Source organism: Mobula hypostoma, chromosome 12 (assembly GCF_963921235.1).
Source record: "Mobula hypostoma chromosome 12, sMobHyp1.1, whole genome shotgun sequence".
In the NCBI taxonomy this organism is placed as follows: domain Eukaryota; kingdom Metazoa; phylum Chordata; class Chondrichthyes; order Myliobatiformes; family Myliobatidae; genus Mobula; species Mobula hypostoma.
In genome coordinates this window covers 111,243,183-111,259,146 of record NC_086108.1, presented here as the reverse complement: position 1 = coordinate 111,259,146, position 15,964 = coordinate 111,243,183, and the positions used below count along the sequence as shown (strand labels likewise).

Below are 15,964 nucleotides of genomic sequence, written 5' to 3'. Positions count from 1 at the left end.
GAAATTCTGACAGGTTTAGCTGATGTGCAGAGAATTTTAGAGCACTGTGAAATTCTCACGGGTTTAGCTGATGCACTGAGAATTTTAGCGCTCTGTGAAATTCTGACGGGTTTAGCTGATGCACTGAGAATTTTAGCGCACTGTGTAATTACGACATGTTTAGCTGATGCACTGAGAATTTTATCGCACTGTGAAATTCTGACCGGTTTAGCTTATGCACTGAGAATTTTAGTGCACTGTGAATTCTAACTTGTTTAGATGATGCGTTGAGAATTTTAGAGCACTGTGAAATTGAGACATGTTTAGCTGATGCACTGAGCATTTTAGCGCACTGTGAAATTCTGACGGCTTTGGCTGATGAGCTGAGAATTTTAGCGCTCTGTGAAATTCCGACATGTTTAGCTGATGCACTGAGAATTTTAGCAGACTGTGAAATTCTGACAGGTTTAGCTGATGTGCAGAGAATTTTAGAGCACTGTGAAGTTCTCACGGGTTTAGCTGATGCAGTGAGAATTTTAGCGCAGTGTGAAATTCCAACGTGTTTAGCTGATGCACTGAGAATTTTAGCGCACTGTGAAATTCTGACTGGTTCCTGCTGATGCGCTGAGAATTTTAGCGCACTGTGAAATTCTGACATGTTTAGCTGATGCACTGAGAATTTTAGCGCACTGTGAAATTCTGACGGGTTTAGTTGATGCACTGAGAATTTTAGCACACTCTGAAATTCTGACGGGTTTAGCTGATGCACTGAGAATTTTAGCACACTGTGAAATTCTGACGGGTTTAGCTGGTGCACTGAGAATTTTAGCGCACTGTGAAATTCCGACGTGTTTAGCTGATGTACTGAGAATTTTAGTGCATTGTGAATTCTGACATGTTTAGATGATGCGCTGAGAATTTTAGAGCATTGTGAAATTCCGACTTCTTTAGCTGATGCACTGAGAATTTTAGTGCAATGTGACTTCTGACGTGTTTAGCTGATGCACTGAGAATTTTAGCGCACTGTGAAATTCTGACGGGTTTGGCTGATGAGCTGAGAATTTTAGCACGCTGTGAAAATCTGACAGGTTTAGCTGATGTGCAGAGAATTTTAGAGCACTGTGAAATTCTCACAGGTTTAGCTGATGCACTGAGCATTTTAACGCACTTTGAAATTCTGACGGGTTTGGCTGATGAGCTGAGAATTTTAGCGCACTGTGAAATTCTGACAGGTTCCTGCTGATGCGCTGAGAATTTTAGAGCACTGTGAAATTCCGACGTGTTTAGCTGATGCACTGAGAATTTTAGCGCTCTGTGAAATTCTGATGGGTTTGGCTGATGAGCTGAGAATTTTAGCGCACTGTGTAATTCTGACATGTTTAGCTGATGCACTGAGAATTTTAGCACACTGTGAAATTCTGACAGGTTTAGCTGATGCGCTGAGAATTTTCGCGCACTGTGAAATTCTGACAGGTTTAGCTGATGCGCTGAGAATTTTAGCGCACTGTGAAATTCTGACAGGTTTAGCTGATGCGCTGAGAATTTTAGCGCACTGTGAAATTCTGACAGGTTTAACTGATGCGCTGAGAATTTTAGCGCACTGTGAAATTCTGAGGGGTGTTTCTGATGCACCGAGAATTTTAGTGCACTGTGAAATTCTGAAAGGTATGCTGATGAGCTGAAAAATTTCAGAGCAGTGTGAAATTCTGAAAGGTTTAGTTTATGCTTTGACAAATTTCAGAGCACTGTGAATTTCTGACGGGTGCAATGTGTTCACTACCCCAGCGTTACCTGGTCCATACTGCGGGCACTCCATTCCTCGTTATCCTGCTTCGGGCCAGAAGAACTGACGGCGTGCAGCAAGGTTACCAGCTCACTGGATATGGTAAGATGTCATCTCGTCTGCCAAGGATACATCTGCGTTTGGTGGAGCTGGACCAAAAGAGCAACTGGATGGTCTGCCTTGATGCATTGGTGCCCAGCTCCCACAAAGTAATGGTAAGGGTTCCCCTTTCCTCGCACAGTCTGACAATATACGGAGAGCGGGAGGCTCCACTTTCCCCTCTGCACAAAGGCAGGATGGGATGTTTGAACAGCGGTGTCTGAGCTGTAGTGGTTGTCGTATTCACCTGACTTGCAAAAGGTCTCCGGTTCAATCCTTTGCGGAAGCACTGGTGTTTAGGACACCATGATAGCAGTGCAGTATGCGCAATGTGATGACAGCCTGGGCCATCGGAGTTCAGAGTTTAATTCCGGCGTCCCTTCTAAGCAAGTTTGTACTTTCCTTTCTGTGTACACGTTTGTTTTTCCCTCTGGGTTCTCCGATCTCCTCCCACAGTCCAAAATCATACCAGTTGGCAGGTCAATTGGCCATTGTAAATTGTCCCGCAATGAGGTTAGGATTAAATCAGGGAATTGTTGGGCGGCGTGGCTCGAAGGGCCAAAAGGGCCTGTTCTGAACTGTACCTCAATCAATCAATCAACCAACCAACAAATAAATAAATCGTGACCACATGGGTTTCCTCCGGATGCCCCGATTCCCTCCCACAACCCAAATATCTGCAGGTCGGTGAGCTAATTGGCCGTCTTAAGTTGTCTGGCTGGCCGAGAGAGCTGATGAGAAGATGGGGAGAATGACATAGGCTTGGGTAGGATCAGCGTGAGGGTCCGCACAGTGGCACAGCGTGTACAGCCAGTGCCTCGTGGTCTAGAGACCCGGGCTGGATCCGATTTCCCACGCTGTTCGTGCGCCGTCTGCACATCCTCCATGACCGAATGACAATAAACAATCTTGATTCTTGAATAAATCTTCAGGACTCCTCTGCTTTCAGATCAAGAGGCTCCTTTTCTCATTGTTTCATTCCTCCACACTCCTCAGACGCTGGCGAGATGGGGCGACAACTGTGAGAAGTACAAAGTGTCCACCAAGCTGTCCAGTGGTAAACTTGCCAGTCACCCGGCCATCAGACTCAAAATGCAGTGGAAGAAGATTAGCGAGGAACTGAAACGTGGTGCAAAACTGTAAGTGTTGTATAACACCATCACATTCATCTGCTCTTCATTCTGTACCTTATACAAAACACTGAGAAACCACTACAAAACTCTTTTCCCCTTTGCCTCAGGGTTGGAGACTACATACCAGAACTTGCCTATTTACTCGGGTTTTCGCAGACCTACAGACGAAATCCCTCACATCGGATTACAGCATTGGTTGCTCTGACATCCTCACAGACGCTTGATACTATCATCCGATGGCCCAGCGTATGACTACCTTTATTTATTTGTTAAAGTTTAAGATCATCTTCAGGGGGAGAAATCCTGACTGTTTTTTCCAATCTAACCTCTATTAATGAGCAGTCTAGCTAGCCAGGGTTCTCTGGGTTTTTCTCTCTCTCCTCAACATTCTTTATCTAGGATCAACTATTAGTTTTCAGGGGTCTGGGATCAACTTTATTCATCATTTACATTCAGTTTCTTACTGCCCATTACTCAGCTGCTGTTTAGGACAGCAGTGAAGATCCTCCGTCAGGGTTTCCTTCTTCATGTCAGTAGCTTCCTCTTCATTTTCACTACTGTCAGTCACGCAAGTCCCAGGTGGAGTCTCAGGAATACCCGTCACACTCAGATGTAGAAGGATTCTTCATTGCTGTTTCCAAAAGTAAGCAATAAATATCAAGAACCTGAGATGAGGAGTCCTTGAAAGTGAGTCCATAGGTTGTGGGGATAGTTCAGTGATGCGGAGAGCAAAGTTGAGTGAAGTTATCCCCTCTACTTTAAGAGCCTGATGGTTGAGCGGTAATCTGGTGGTGTGGGTCCTGAGGCTCCTGCACGTCCCTCCCAATGGCAGCATGGCCTGGGTGGTGGTCCCTGAAGATAAATACTTTGATGTGATAAACGAGTCTTTATCTGAATCTGCTATAGTTTATTGTTCTCACTGGGGAAGTCATGTGCCTTTCTGGTCTGATTTCAGATGACAGTCTATTATCAGGGTCTGCAGCTTCCCACCACGGTGCCAGTCCACACAGTTAGCAGGAGGATGCAGGAAAAAGGATTCAGCAGCATCACCGAAATTCCAGAGCTGCTCCTCAAGATGAATGAACGTAATTATTCTTCAACGTGCTTCTCTTCAGTTCCGTCTATGACAGCGGTTCCCAGCCTGGGGTCCACAGATTCCTCAGTTAATGGTAGGGGTCCATGGCATAAAAGAAAATGATGGGAACCCCTGATCTTCAGCAATTTCCCGAAGCAGCTCTGTGGACTCCAACTGGGGACATCTATAGCAGGGACTTTGTGGGTTATTTTAGATTTGATATGTACACTAAACAGTATCAGAATCAGGTTTAATATCATTGGCATATGTTCTGAAATCTGTTGTCTTGACAGAATAATAACAAGTCCATGAGTGGCATTAAGAAATATCTATTAAAAATTAAATCAAACCAGCAGTGCAAACAGAGAGTGAAAAAGAGGAGGTGGTATACCTGGGTTCATTATGTCCATTGCTCATTCAGAAATTGGATGGCAGAGAGGGAGAAGCTGTCCCAAAAGATATGTGTGTCTCAGGCTCCTGTACCTTCCTCCTCGATGACAGCAATGAGAAGAGGGCATGGCTTGGGTGACGGGGGCCCTTAATGATGGATGCCACTTTTTCGAGGCATCGTCTTTTGAAGGCATCCTCAGTGCAGGGAAGACTAGAGCTGGTGATGGAAGTGATTGAGTTGACAACTTCCTGCAGCTTTTCCTAAATCCAGTAGAGTAGCCTCTCCACATCAGATTGTGATGGGACCAGTTCGAATGCCCTCCGTGGTACCAAAGAGTAGGATCTGGTTTGGCAGCATTGAGGAGATCAAAAGGCCATTAGGTTCTCAGAGACTGAGAGACAGGGCTCGATTTCTGCTGCTGTCCATGGGGAGTCCATACATTCTCTCTGTGACCGGGTGGGTTTCCGCCTGTATTCCAACAACATACAGGTTAGGGTTAGTAAGTAGTGGGCATACTATGTTGGCGCCAGAGGTGTGGGCTGCCCAGAGCAATCTTCCCTGATTCTCCACCCTTTCCACATCCTTCCTGTATCGGGGTGACCGGATCTGGACGCAGTGCTTCTAGTGCAAGCTGGCCAGAGATTTATAAAGTGCAGATTGAATTTTATGAAGGGAGTCAATGCACGTGCCGGCAAAACAAGAAATTAGCCATAATCTTGTTAAATAGTAGAGCAGATGTGAGAGGTCAGACTGGTACCTTCTACTTAAATTCAAATTAATGCCTTGGTTCTGGTACAGGGGAATGCACAGTCGAAAATGGAATTGTCAGGACATTTGACGGCAAGGAATTGGATCATCAGCTTTCCAATGATTGTTACTATATCCTGAGTCAAGACTGCTCAGAAAGTCCCAAGTTCATGCTGCTGGTAAAGCGTTCAAAAGTCGATAAGACAAAATGGTCGATCAGACTGATTCTGTCCACGAAAAACACGTAAGTCACAGTATCCTCAATCTTTAACGATGTTAGCAGACGTTTCTCAGTAAAGTTACTGATAACTCGGTAAATTAGTTTATTATTGTCACAAGTCCTGAGATCCAGTGAAAAACTTGACTTGCATACCGATCATTACTCAGTGCAATCACTTCACCGAGTCAGCCGTAATTCCCACTGCTGTCCTACATTCTCCCCATGACCACATGGCCTTCGTCTGGGTGCTCTGGTTTCCTCCCACATTGCATTGGGTTATAAATTGTGGGCACGTTATGTTGGTGACACTTGCAGGCTGTTCAGCACAACCCCCACAAAGAAGATTTGATGTGAACTGTATGTTTCGATGTGCACGTGAAAAATAGAGCTGATCTACCTATATCGAAGTTCAAGGATCAACAATCAAAGTAAATTTAGCATCAAAGCACACAAATGTCACCATATACTGGCCTGAGATTCGTTTCCTTGTGGGAATTTACAGTAGAAATGCAATACAAAATATAATAGATTCAGTGAAAGACTGGCAAAGAACCAATATGCAAAAGAAAACAAACTGTTCCATTACAAAATAAAAACAAATCATAAATAAATAGATACTGAGACTATGAGTTGTAGAGTGCTTGAAATTGAGTTCATAGGTTGTGGAATCAGTTCAGTGTTGAACCCTCAGTGGTTCAGGAGTCTGATGGTTGAAGGATACTAACTGTTCCTGAACCTTGAGGTATGGGATTTGAGGCTCCTGTACTTCCTGCCCAATGGAAGAAGCGAGAAGAGACCATGGTCTGGATGGTGGGGGTCTTTAATGATGGACGCTGCTTCCTTCTAGCATCATTCCTTGTAGATGTGCTCAATGGTGGCGAGGGTGTTGACTGTAATGGACAAGATCCCATCACAATCTCTATCCTACCTATCTATATATCTATTTATCGATCTACCTGCCTCTCTATCTATCTGTCTATCTATCTATCTAGCTATCTCTCTATATGTACCTATCTATCTATCTTCTATCTTTCTACCTATCTATCTATATATAAGTGGAATATCTTAGCAAGTGCTTGATGTTTGGAATTTTCCTGGAGTGATTCCAGGAATGAAAGTGTTACAAGGGGGCGCTGGGAGTGGACCCAAATGCAAAACACAGACATTGATGTACTAGGAGCTGGGACGAAGATTGTCAAGAATGCAAGGGAAGTCGGGAAGAAACGAAGCTGGACATGGACACAAGCCCTGGACTAGACAGGGACACAGGGCCTGGGCTAGGACTTGGACTAGGAACGCGGTACCTGGATGAGGAACTCGAAACTAAGAGCCTGGACTAGAACTCCGAGCCAGAGACTGGAGAGGGACTCAGAACCTGAGTGTAGGCTAGGATTCAGGACTAGGATCTTGGCTAGGACTCGGGACTTGGATCAGACTTGACACTCGATTGAGACTGGGATAACGAAGCCTTGACTTGGACTGGACTGGACAAAGCTCTTGGGCATGGCTTGCACTGGACAAGGCTCTTGAACAGGACGAGGAAACTCCAGAACAGGACAAGGGAAATCCAGCACAAGACAAGGTAGTCCTGGACTGGACGAGGAACTCCTGGACAGGACGTGGAACTCCAGGGCAGGACTTGGCTCTTGGACTAAGTTAGGCTCGGCTCTTGGACTCGGCTTGGTTAGGCCCTTGGGTATGGAGCCGGGACTCCTTCTTGGAGTGCAGGGCCAGAACCCTCCTAGGATGCAGGACTGGGATGACTGCCAAGGATACTTGCCGAGGTTAACTGCCGAGGTAACTGTCGGGGATTCGGATGGGGAGGGGAAGGGAACAGTCCAGAAAAAGAAGCTGAATCCCGAAGCTATTTATGTAGCCAGCCCGAAACGAGAATCAGGCACCTCAATCAAGGTGCCCAACGGAACCGGGGAAAACAGCAAAACCCGGAATAAGGATCGATGGACTGGACCGTGAACCAAAATGCGGACTTCACGGACCGGACCATGACAGAAAGGGCTCATGGATGAGCGTTTGATGAATCTGGGCCTCTAATAGAAATTTAGAGAAATGGTGGGTGGGTGGGTTCTTATTCAAACTTATCAAATATGAAAAGAGCTGGATAGAGTGGGCATGGAGAGGATGTTTCCTGCAGAGAGGCAGTCAAGGACCGGAGAACACAGCCTCAGAATAGAGAGATGTCCATTTAGAACAGAGGTGAGGAGGAATTTCTTTAGCCAGAGGGTGGTGAATCTGTGAATTCATTGTCACAGATGGCCGTGGAGGCCAGTCATTGAGTTGTGCCCATGATGGAGTTGACTAGTAAAGATGTCAGACATTATGGTGAAAAGCAGGAGGACGAGGTTGAGAGGGAAATTAGATCAGCCATGATTAAATGGAGTAGCAGACTCAATGGGCAGGATGGCCTAATTTTGCTCCTATGTTTACAGTCTATTTTACATTCATATCGTTCCATTGTTTTTTCTATCACTAACACAATTTCCAATCGTTTGCTTTTAAACAGGACTATTGATCTAACTTATATGCAACAAAGAACAAAAATTGAGGTAAATGGCGTTGAATATTCCCCGAATGACAAAATCCCATCGCTGGAAGGTGAGACATATTTTTTGTCTTGAGGAGCTTCTAGTAATGGATTGAAAGTTTCAGATGCATCTTCACCCTCATGGGGTGCTGCTAGCTTATCTGAATTACTAATCAGAGGGCAAGCAGATAGAAGTTTCAGATTGTGAGCTCTGTTTTAATATTTTCCTCACAGAGGTGGGCGAGTATATGGAACGAGCTGCCAGAGGAAGTAGTTGAGGCAGATACAATAGTATCATGTAAGAAGAACTTGGAGGGTTATGAGATAAACACAGGAGTTTGGGACGAGCTGGATGGCATTGACTGGTTGGGATGAAGGGCCTCTACCCATGCTGTCTTGTTCTATGACAGGGTCAGTAGAGATATGAGATTGAGCTTTGGTAATTTCTGTTCATGTGTACTTTATGTGTATGGATATACCATAGAGATGTTTAGTCATAGTCATAGTCATACTTTATTGATCCTGGAGGAAATTGGTTTTCGTTACAGTTGCTCCATAAATAATAAATAGTAATAGAACCATAAGTAGTTGAATAGTAATATGTAAGTTATGCCAGTAAATTATGAAATAAATCCAGGACCAGCCTATCAGCTCAGGGTGTCTGACCCTCCAAGGGAGGAGTTGTATAGTTTGATGGCCACAGGCAGGAATGACTTCCTATGACGCTCTGTGTTGCATCTCGGTGGAATGAGTCTCTGGCTGAATGTACTCCTGTGCCCAACCAGTACATTATGTAGTGGATGGGAGACATTGTCCAAGATGGCATTCAACTTGGACAGCATCCTCTTTTCAGACACCACCGTGAGAGAGTCCAGTTCCATCCTCACAACATCACCGGCCTTACGAGTGAGTTTGTTGATTCTGTTGGTGTCTGCTACCCTCAGGCTGCTGCCCCAGCACACAACAGCAAACATGATAGCACTGGCCACCACAGACTCGTAGAACATCCTCAGCATCGTCCGGCAGATGTTAAAGGACCTCAGTCTCCTCAGAAAACAGAGACGGCTCTAACCCTTCTTGTAGACAGCCTCAGTGTTCTTTGACCAGTCCAGTTTATTGTCAATTCGTATCCCCAGGTATTTGTAATCCTCCACCATGCCCACACTGACCCCCTGGATGGAAACAGGGGTCACCGGTACCTTAGCTCTCCTCAGGTCCACCACCAGCTCCTTAGTCTTTTTCACATTAAGCTGCAGATAATTCTGCTCACACCATGTGACAAAGTTTAAAGTTATGAGAAACATAGATAAGGTGCATGGTAACAACCATACCCCAGGGTAGGGGCGTCCAAAACTAAGGGGCATAGAGGGACGGTTTAGAAGAGACCTGAGGAACAACTTCTTCATGCAGAGGGTGTTGTGAGTATATGGAATGAATTGCCAGAGGGAGGTACTGAGGCAGGTAGAATAGCATTATTTAAGAAGCAGAGGAACTTAGGAGTCCTCATGCAAGACTCCCAGAAGGTTCATTTACAGGTTGAGTCCATGGGAGAGAAGACAAATGCAATGTTTGCATTTATTTCAATGGGAACAGAATATAAAAGTGAGAAGATAATGCAAAGGCTTTATAAGACACTAGTCAGGCTGCACTTGGAGTATTGTCAACAGTTTCCGGGCCCATATTTGAGAAAGGATGTATGTCATTGGAGAGAGTCCAGAGGAGGGTCACATGGATGATTCCAGGAATGAAAGGATTAATATACGAGGAGCATTTGGAAGCTTTGGCACGTACTCACTGGAATTTGGAAGAATACAGGGGATCTCATTGAAACCTACCAAATATTGAAAGGACTAGATAGGGTGGATGTGGAGAGAATGTTTCCTATGGTGGGAGTATCTAGAACTGGAGGGCACAGCCTCAAAATTTTAGAGCAGCCGAGTAAAGAGGATTTTTTTTTCGCCAGAGAGTAGTGAATCTGTGGAATGCTCTGCCACAGACTGCAGTGCAGGCCAAGTCCATGGGGTATATTTAAGGCAGAAGTTGATACTTTCCTGATCGGTCATGGCATCAAAGGATATGTTGAGAAGGCAGGTGAGGTAATGTTAAAGCTATATAAGATTTTAGTTAGACCCCACTTGGAGTACTGTGCTCAGTTCTGGTCACCTCACTACAAGAAAGATGTGGAAACCACAGAGAGAATGCAGAGGAGATTTACAGGGTTGTTGCCTGGATTGGAGAGCATGCCTTATGAGAATAGGGTGAGTTTCCTCCTTGGAGTGATGGAGGATGAGAGATGACCTGATAGAGGTGTATAAGATGATGAGAGGCATTGATTGTGTGGATAGCCAGAGGCTTTTCCCCTGGGCTGAAACGGCTAACACGAGGGAGCATAGTTTTAAGGTGCTTGGAGGTAGGTACAAGGAGGATGTTTTTCACACGGAGAGTGGTGGGTGCGTGGAATACACTACCAGCAACGGTGGTGGAGGCGGATTCAATAGGTTCCTTAAGAGACTTTTGGATAGGTACATGGAGCTTAGAATAATAGCGGCTATGTGGTAGGGAAATTCCAGGCAGTTTCTAGTATAGCTTACATAGTCGACACAACATTGTGGGCCAAAGGACCTGTAATGTGTTGTAGATTTCTAAGTTCTATATACAGGGTTGAATGGGATCTGGGAACAGCCGTGATGGAATGCCGGAGCAGATTCCTATGTCTTCAGGTCTTATGGCTAAGCATTTGGATAGGTACATGGAGCGTTGGGGCTAGTTGGCATATGGGCTGAAAACAGGAAATTGGGACTAGCTGGTTGGCACTACAGTCAGCATAGACTAGTTGGGCTGAAGAGCTTGTATTGGTGCTGTACTGCTCTAAATCTCACCTTGGCATCATGTTGGAATGGCAAGGTTGCTTTGTCTCAAACCATATTTTCTTACAAAATCAAAATAAAGCAGATACTGAAAACATGAAAAATGTAGTAATTAGGGAATACCCATCAAATCATACATTATCTATGGAGGTTAACTGGATCAACAAATTTGCGGATGACACCAAGATTGGGGGTATAGTGGACAGTGAGGAAGACTACCAATGCTTGCAATGGGACCTAGAAAAATGGGCTGAAAAATTGCAGATGGAATTTAATGCAGACAAGCGCTAGGTTTTGCACTTCAGTAGGACCAACCGGGGTAGGTCTTACACAGTGAATGGTAGGGCACTGAGGAGTGTGGTAGAACAAAGGGATCTGGGAATACAGGTACATAATTTGTTGAAAGTGACATCGCAGGTTGTTAGGGTTGTTAAGAAAGCTCTTGGCACATTAGCCTTCATAAATCAATGTACTGAGTACAGGAGGTGGAATGTTATGTTGAAGTTGTATAAGACATTGGTGAGGCTTAATTTAGAGTATTATGTGTAGTTTTTTTCATCTACCTACAGGAAATATGTAAATAAGGTTGAAAGAGTGCTGAGAAAATCTATAAAGATGTTGCCAGGTCTGGAAGACCTGAGTTCTAAGGAAAGACTGAATAAGTTAGGACTGTATTCTTTAGAATGTAGAAGATTGAGAGGAGATTTGATAGAGCTATACAAATTTATGACAGTAAATGCAAGAAGGCTTTTGCTACTGAGATTGAGAAGGATGACAATCAGAGGTCATGGGTTAAGGGCGAAGGGTGAAAATTTTCAGGGGAACATGAGGGAAACTTCTTGTGAGTCTGCCAACACAAGTGGTGCATGTAAGCTGCATTTCGACTTTTATGGAAAGTTTGGATAGGTACGTAGATGGTAGGGGCATGGAGGGCAGGTCAGGTTCCAGTGCAGGTTGATGGGAGCGGGCAGTATAAAGGGTCCTGCATAGACCAGATGGGCCAAATGACCTGTCTCTGAGCAATATTCTCAAACTTTTCAGGCCAATGACTTAACAACATGCCATGAATTGCTGAGTCCTTGAGAGTCCATAGGTGATTAGATCAGCATTGCGGTGACTGAAGTTATCCAAGCAGGTTCAGGAGCCAAATGCCTGAGGAGCAGTTATTACCTGAATCTGGTGGCATGGGACCTTTAGCTCCTGAACCTCCTTCCCAATGGCAGCAGCGAGAAGAGAGCATGGTCTGGGTGGTTGGAGGGTTGGAGGTCCTTGATGATGGAACTTTTTGTGGTAGTAAGCTTCCATGTTTGCCTTCTAGACATCCTGAAAATTGAATCAGACACGACAGGAGTTACTGTGAGAATCCCAGCATTCAGCATTGAATGGTTATTCTTCGATGGAAACAAGATCAAGGTATCTTATTGTTTATTAACTGATTAAAAGTTTTCAATGTAAATTTGTAGTTAAAGCATTCTAATATCTTGGCCTTTATGTGAAGATGGCCCTCGACCAGATGATGGGGAAGACGTGTGGACTCTGTGGCCTTAACAATGGTGAGAGGAAATTGATCATGTCCAACCAAGAGGAGGCCAGAGACGTGGATCAACTTTTCGAGTCCTGGTTGTATCCAGGAACCTCCTGCAAAGATGGTGAGTGAGTCTACCCCAGTGTAGATCATGTACATGGAAGCACCATTGGACCTGCGTTGTTCCTGCTACAATAACGTCCCTCTGTTGAATTTCAGACTGCCGAGTCCGACGGGAATTTGTGGAATTGGGAAGGGCCATTGAATTTGAAGGACATGAATCCAAATGCTATTCAGTAGAACCAGTACAGCAGTGCCTTGCACAATGCACGCCATTGGAAACTCAGTCTCGTCATGTCAACTTCCATTGTGTACCCTCCAGTAAGTCTGCACAACCGACGTCAGTTCCCCAACCTATAAGAAAAAAACTTTTACTGTAGAATGTAGAATATTTGCATGTCATGTGAGGATAGATTAAGTGAGCTAGAGCTTTTGCTTTAGAGCAAAGGAAGATTTGAGATTACTTGATAGAGGTGTACAGCAGCAAGACAGTGCAAAAACACAAAATTACTATAAATCTCAAAATAAATAAATCATTCAGAAACAAAAAGGAATAACAAGGTAGTTGTTCATGGGTCTATGGACTGTTCAAAAATCTGTTGACGGAGTGGAAGAAGCCTCCATCATTGAATGTGTGTCTTCAGGTTCCTCTACCTCCTCTCCATTGGTAGGAATGAGAAGAGGGCAAGTCACGAATAGTGAGGGTCCTTAGTGACAGATGCCACCCTCTTGAAGCAGCACCTCTTGAAGATAGTCTTGGTGGTAGGATGGTGGAGCTGGCTGAGTGTACAACCCTCTGCAGCTTTTCCTGATCCTGGGTATTGGAGCCTCCATACCAGGCTATGACATAACCATCAGAATCCTCTCCACCATGTATCTATAGAGACTTGTAAGAGATATTATCTCACTACTTACAGGTAGTCATATGACTTCATTTTTAAACATATTGTGTTTTGCATTACTGTATTTAAAAGACTATGTACTCAATAGTTCATTAGCTATGATTGATTTCTACTCTTTTCTTGGCTGTTTTATATGTTCATCCATTTTATAGATTAAAGTTATAATTAAAAGACAGCTTTTAAAAATTATATCAGAAACTGGTTGAGTTGTTCTCTGATCCTGGCGTTTGATTTGCAAACATTTTATCACCATAAAAGGAGACATCATCATCGCCCTGTTAATTGTGCTTTTCTACAAACAATTCTGTAAACAAACATATAGACCTCGATCCTATTTATGAGCTGATGCGGGCAAAATTCCAGACTGCTACACACAAAGTTCACCATACAACCAACCAGTGGTGAGATTTCCTCCCCTCATCGTAACTGTGTTACCATAAAGGTGACAATCAGCAGACTGATAAGTATATAAAGGCCGAGCATTAGGAGGACACACCACAATTAACAGTGCACAGATAATGTCTCCTTGAATGGTGACAAAAAGTTTGCAAGTTAATTCACAAGATCGGAAAACAACTCAATGCAACTGTCAACAACCCAAGCTACACATTCTCCGAATTATTTCCAATATCAGAGACTCTTTCCGTGGGCTCTTCTGCTAATGGCTTCCCTTTCTATTGACAGATTACACAGTGACAGACACCTCGCTCTTCAACAAGAAGTCCGTAGACATCACTCATAAAATGGATACACACACTGATTGTCTGTGCAAATGTTTGTAATGAGGAACTTATACAGTGACACTATCTTGAAGGATGATCGCGAGCAGCTTATTCATTTATAATATTATAATAATGTAGAGATGCTGACTAATGTAAAGAAAATAACTGTATAGTAAAATGTAATATTTGGAATTGTTCTTTCAAATAAAAATTTTCTCAGCAATTGAAAAAGAAGTTTGTGAATCATTTTTAGATGTTGAATAAATAGTGACTTGTGCAATTATAGTCATAGAAAACCATTAATCTTCCTAGTCCCATCGACCTACCCCCGGAACCGTAGCCCTCCATACCTCTCCCATCCCTGTACCTATCCAAATTTCTCTTAAATGTTGAAATCAAACTTGCATCCACCTCTTCTGCTGGCAGCTCGTTCCACACTCTCACCACTCTGAGTGAAGTTGTTCTGCTTCACTCTGCCATCCGATTCCTAAATGGACATTGAAGCTTTGGACACTACCTCACTTTTATTTAATATACAGTATTTATGTTTTTGCACAGTTTTTAAAATCTATTCAATGTACATAATTGATTTACTTGTTTATTTATTATTATGTTTTATTTTATTTATTATTATTATATTTTTTCTCTCTGCTAGATTATGTATTGCATTGAACTGCTGCTGCCAAGTTAACAAATTTCATGTCACATGACAGTGATAATAAACCTGATTCTGATTCTGATCTTCCCCTTCTACATTTTACCCTTAACCCTTAACCCTTAACCCATGATCTTTAGTTCTAGTCTCACCCAATCACAGTGGGAAAAAGCTGCTCACATCTACTCTATACCTTCATAATTTTGTATTCATCTGTCAAATCTCCCCTCAATCTTCTATGTTCTAGAGAATAAAGTCCTAACCCCTTCAACCTTTCCCTATCCATGTAAATTTTCTCTATATTCTTATTGACATCTTTCCTGTAGGTGGGTGACTAGAACTGCACACAATACCCCAAATTTGGCCTCGTCAACATCTTATGCAACTTCAGCATAACAGAATTTCTCGGAGCAGCTGCAGAAGATTCTCACCGGGGAGGGTGAGCCGCCAGAAGTCATGGTGCACATTTACACCAATGACATAGGTAGAAAAGGGGAAGAGTCCTGCACAGTGAGCAGAACGAAATAGAATAAAGGCTGAAGAGCAGGACCTCCAAGGTCGTAATCTCTGGATTACTCCAGTACTATGTTCTAGTCAGGGCAGGAATAGGATGATAGTACAGATGAATGAGTCTGAGGAACTGGTGCAGAGGGAAGGGTATCGGATTTCTGGATCACTGCAATCTCTTCTGGGGAAGGTATGACCTGTACAAAAGGACAGGTTACACCTGAACCCGAGGGGAGCTAATATCCTTGAAGACAGATTTGCTGGAGCTGTTCAAGAGGGTTTAAACTAACTTAGCAGGCGGATAGGAACCCGGGTGATAAGGCTAAGAACGGGCAGTTGGTATACAAGCAGAGGCAGTGTGTAGTGAGACATCAGGAAGGACAGATGGATGATAGGGCAAAATTGCAGTCAGGAGGATGAGTTGAAGTGTAATATAGGGCAAAATTGAAAAGGCTGACAAATACAGGACTGAAGGTGTTATATTTGAATGCACTCAGAATATAGAATCAGGTAGGTGATCTTGTTGTGCTACAGACTGGCAGGTGTGATGTGGGCATCACTGAATCATAGCTGAAAGGTAAAGGAACCCCTAGGAGACTGTGATCATAATACGATAGAATTCTCCCTGCAGGGGACTGCCCCTGTCTGCAAATGGAGTAGCAGTAATTTTGTGCTGCTCTTAGTTTTCTTTCTCTCCCCCAGTTTAAACTTTGAATTTAAATTTTTTATTTGCTGATTCTTGAGCGGGAACAATACG

The 15,964-nt window shown here is 43.7% G+C and overlaps 1 protein-coding gene across 1 annotated transcript in view; it reads left to right on the top strand.

The window, feature by feature from the left end:
• Positions 1-14,261, top strand: part of LOC134355066 (vitellogenin-like) — a 79,720-nt gene extending 65,459 nt beyond the window's left edge. The window contains exons 26-35 of the mRNA XM_063064791.1: positions 1,765-1,977; positions 2,858-3,000; positions 3,102-3,240; positions 3,950-4,079; positions 5,259-5,451; positions 7,949-8,040; positions 12,155-12,249; positions 12,335-12,485; positions 12,581-12,742; positions 14,008-14,261. Coding sequence (XP_062920861.1) covers positions 1,765-1,977; positions 2,858-3,000; positions 3,102-3,240; positions 3,950-4,079; positions 5,259-5,451; positions 7,949-8,040; positions 12,155-12,249; positions 12,335-12,485; positions 12,581-12,742; positions 14,008-14,105 — 1,416 coding nt within the window. The 3' untranslated portion in view covers positions 14,106-14,261. The remainder of the gene's footprint in view (positions 1-1,764; positions 1,978-2,857; positions 3,001-3,101; positions 3,241-3,949; positions 4,080-5,258; positions 5,452-7,948; positions 8,041-12,154; positions 12,250-12,334; positions 12,486-12,580; positions 12,743-14,007) is intronic.
• Positions 14,262-15,964: the final 1,703 nt, after the last annotated feature.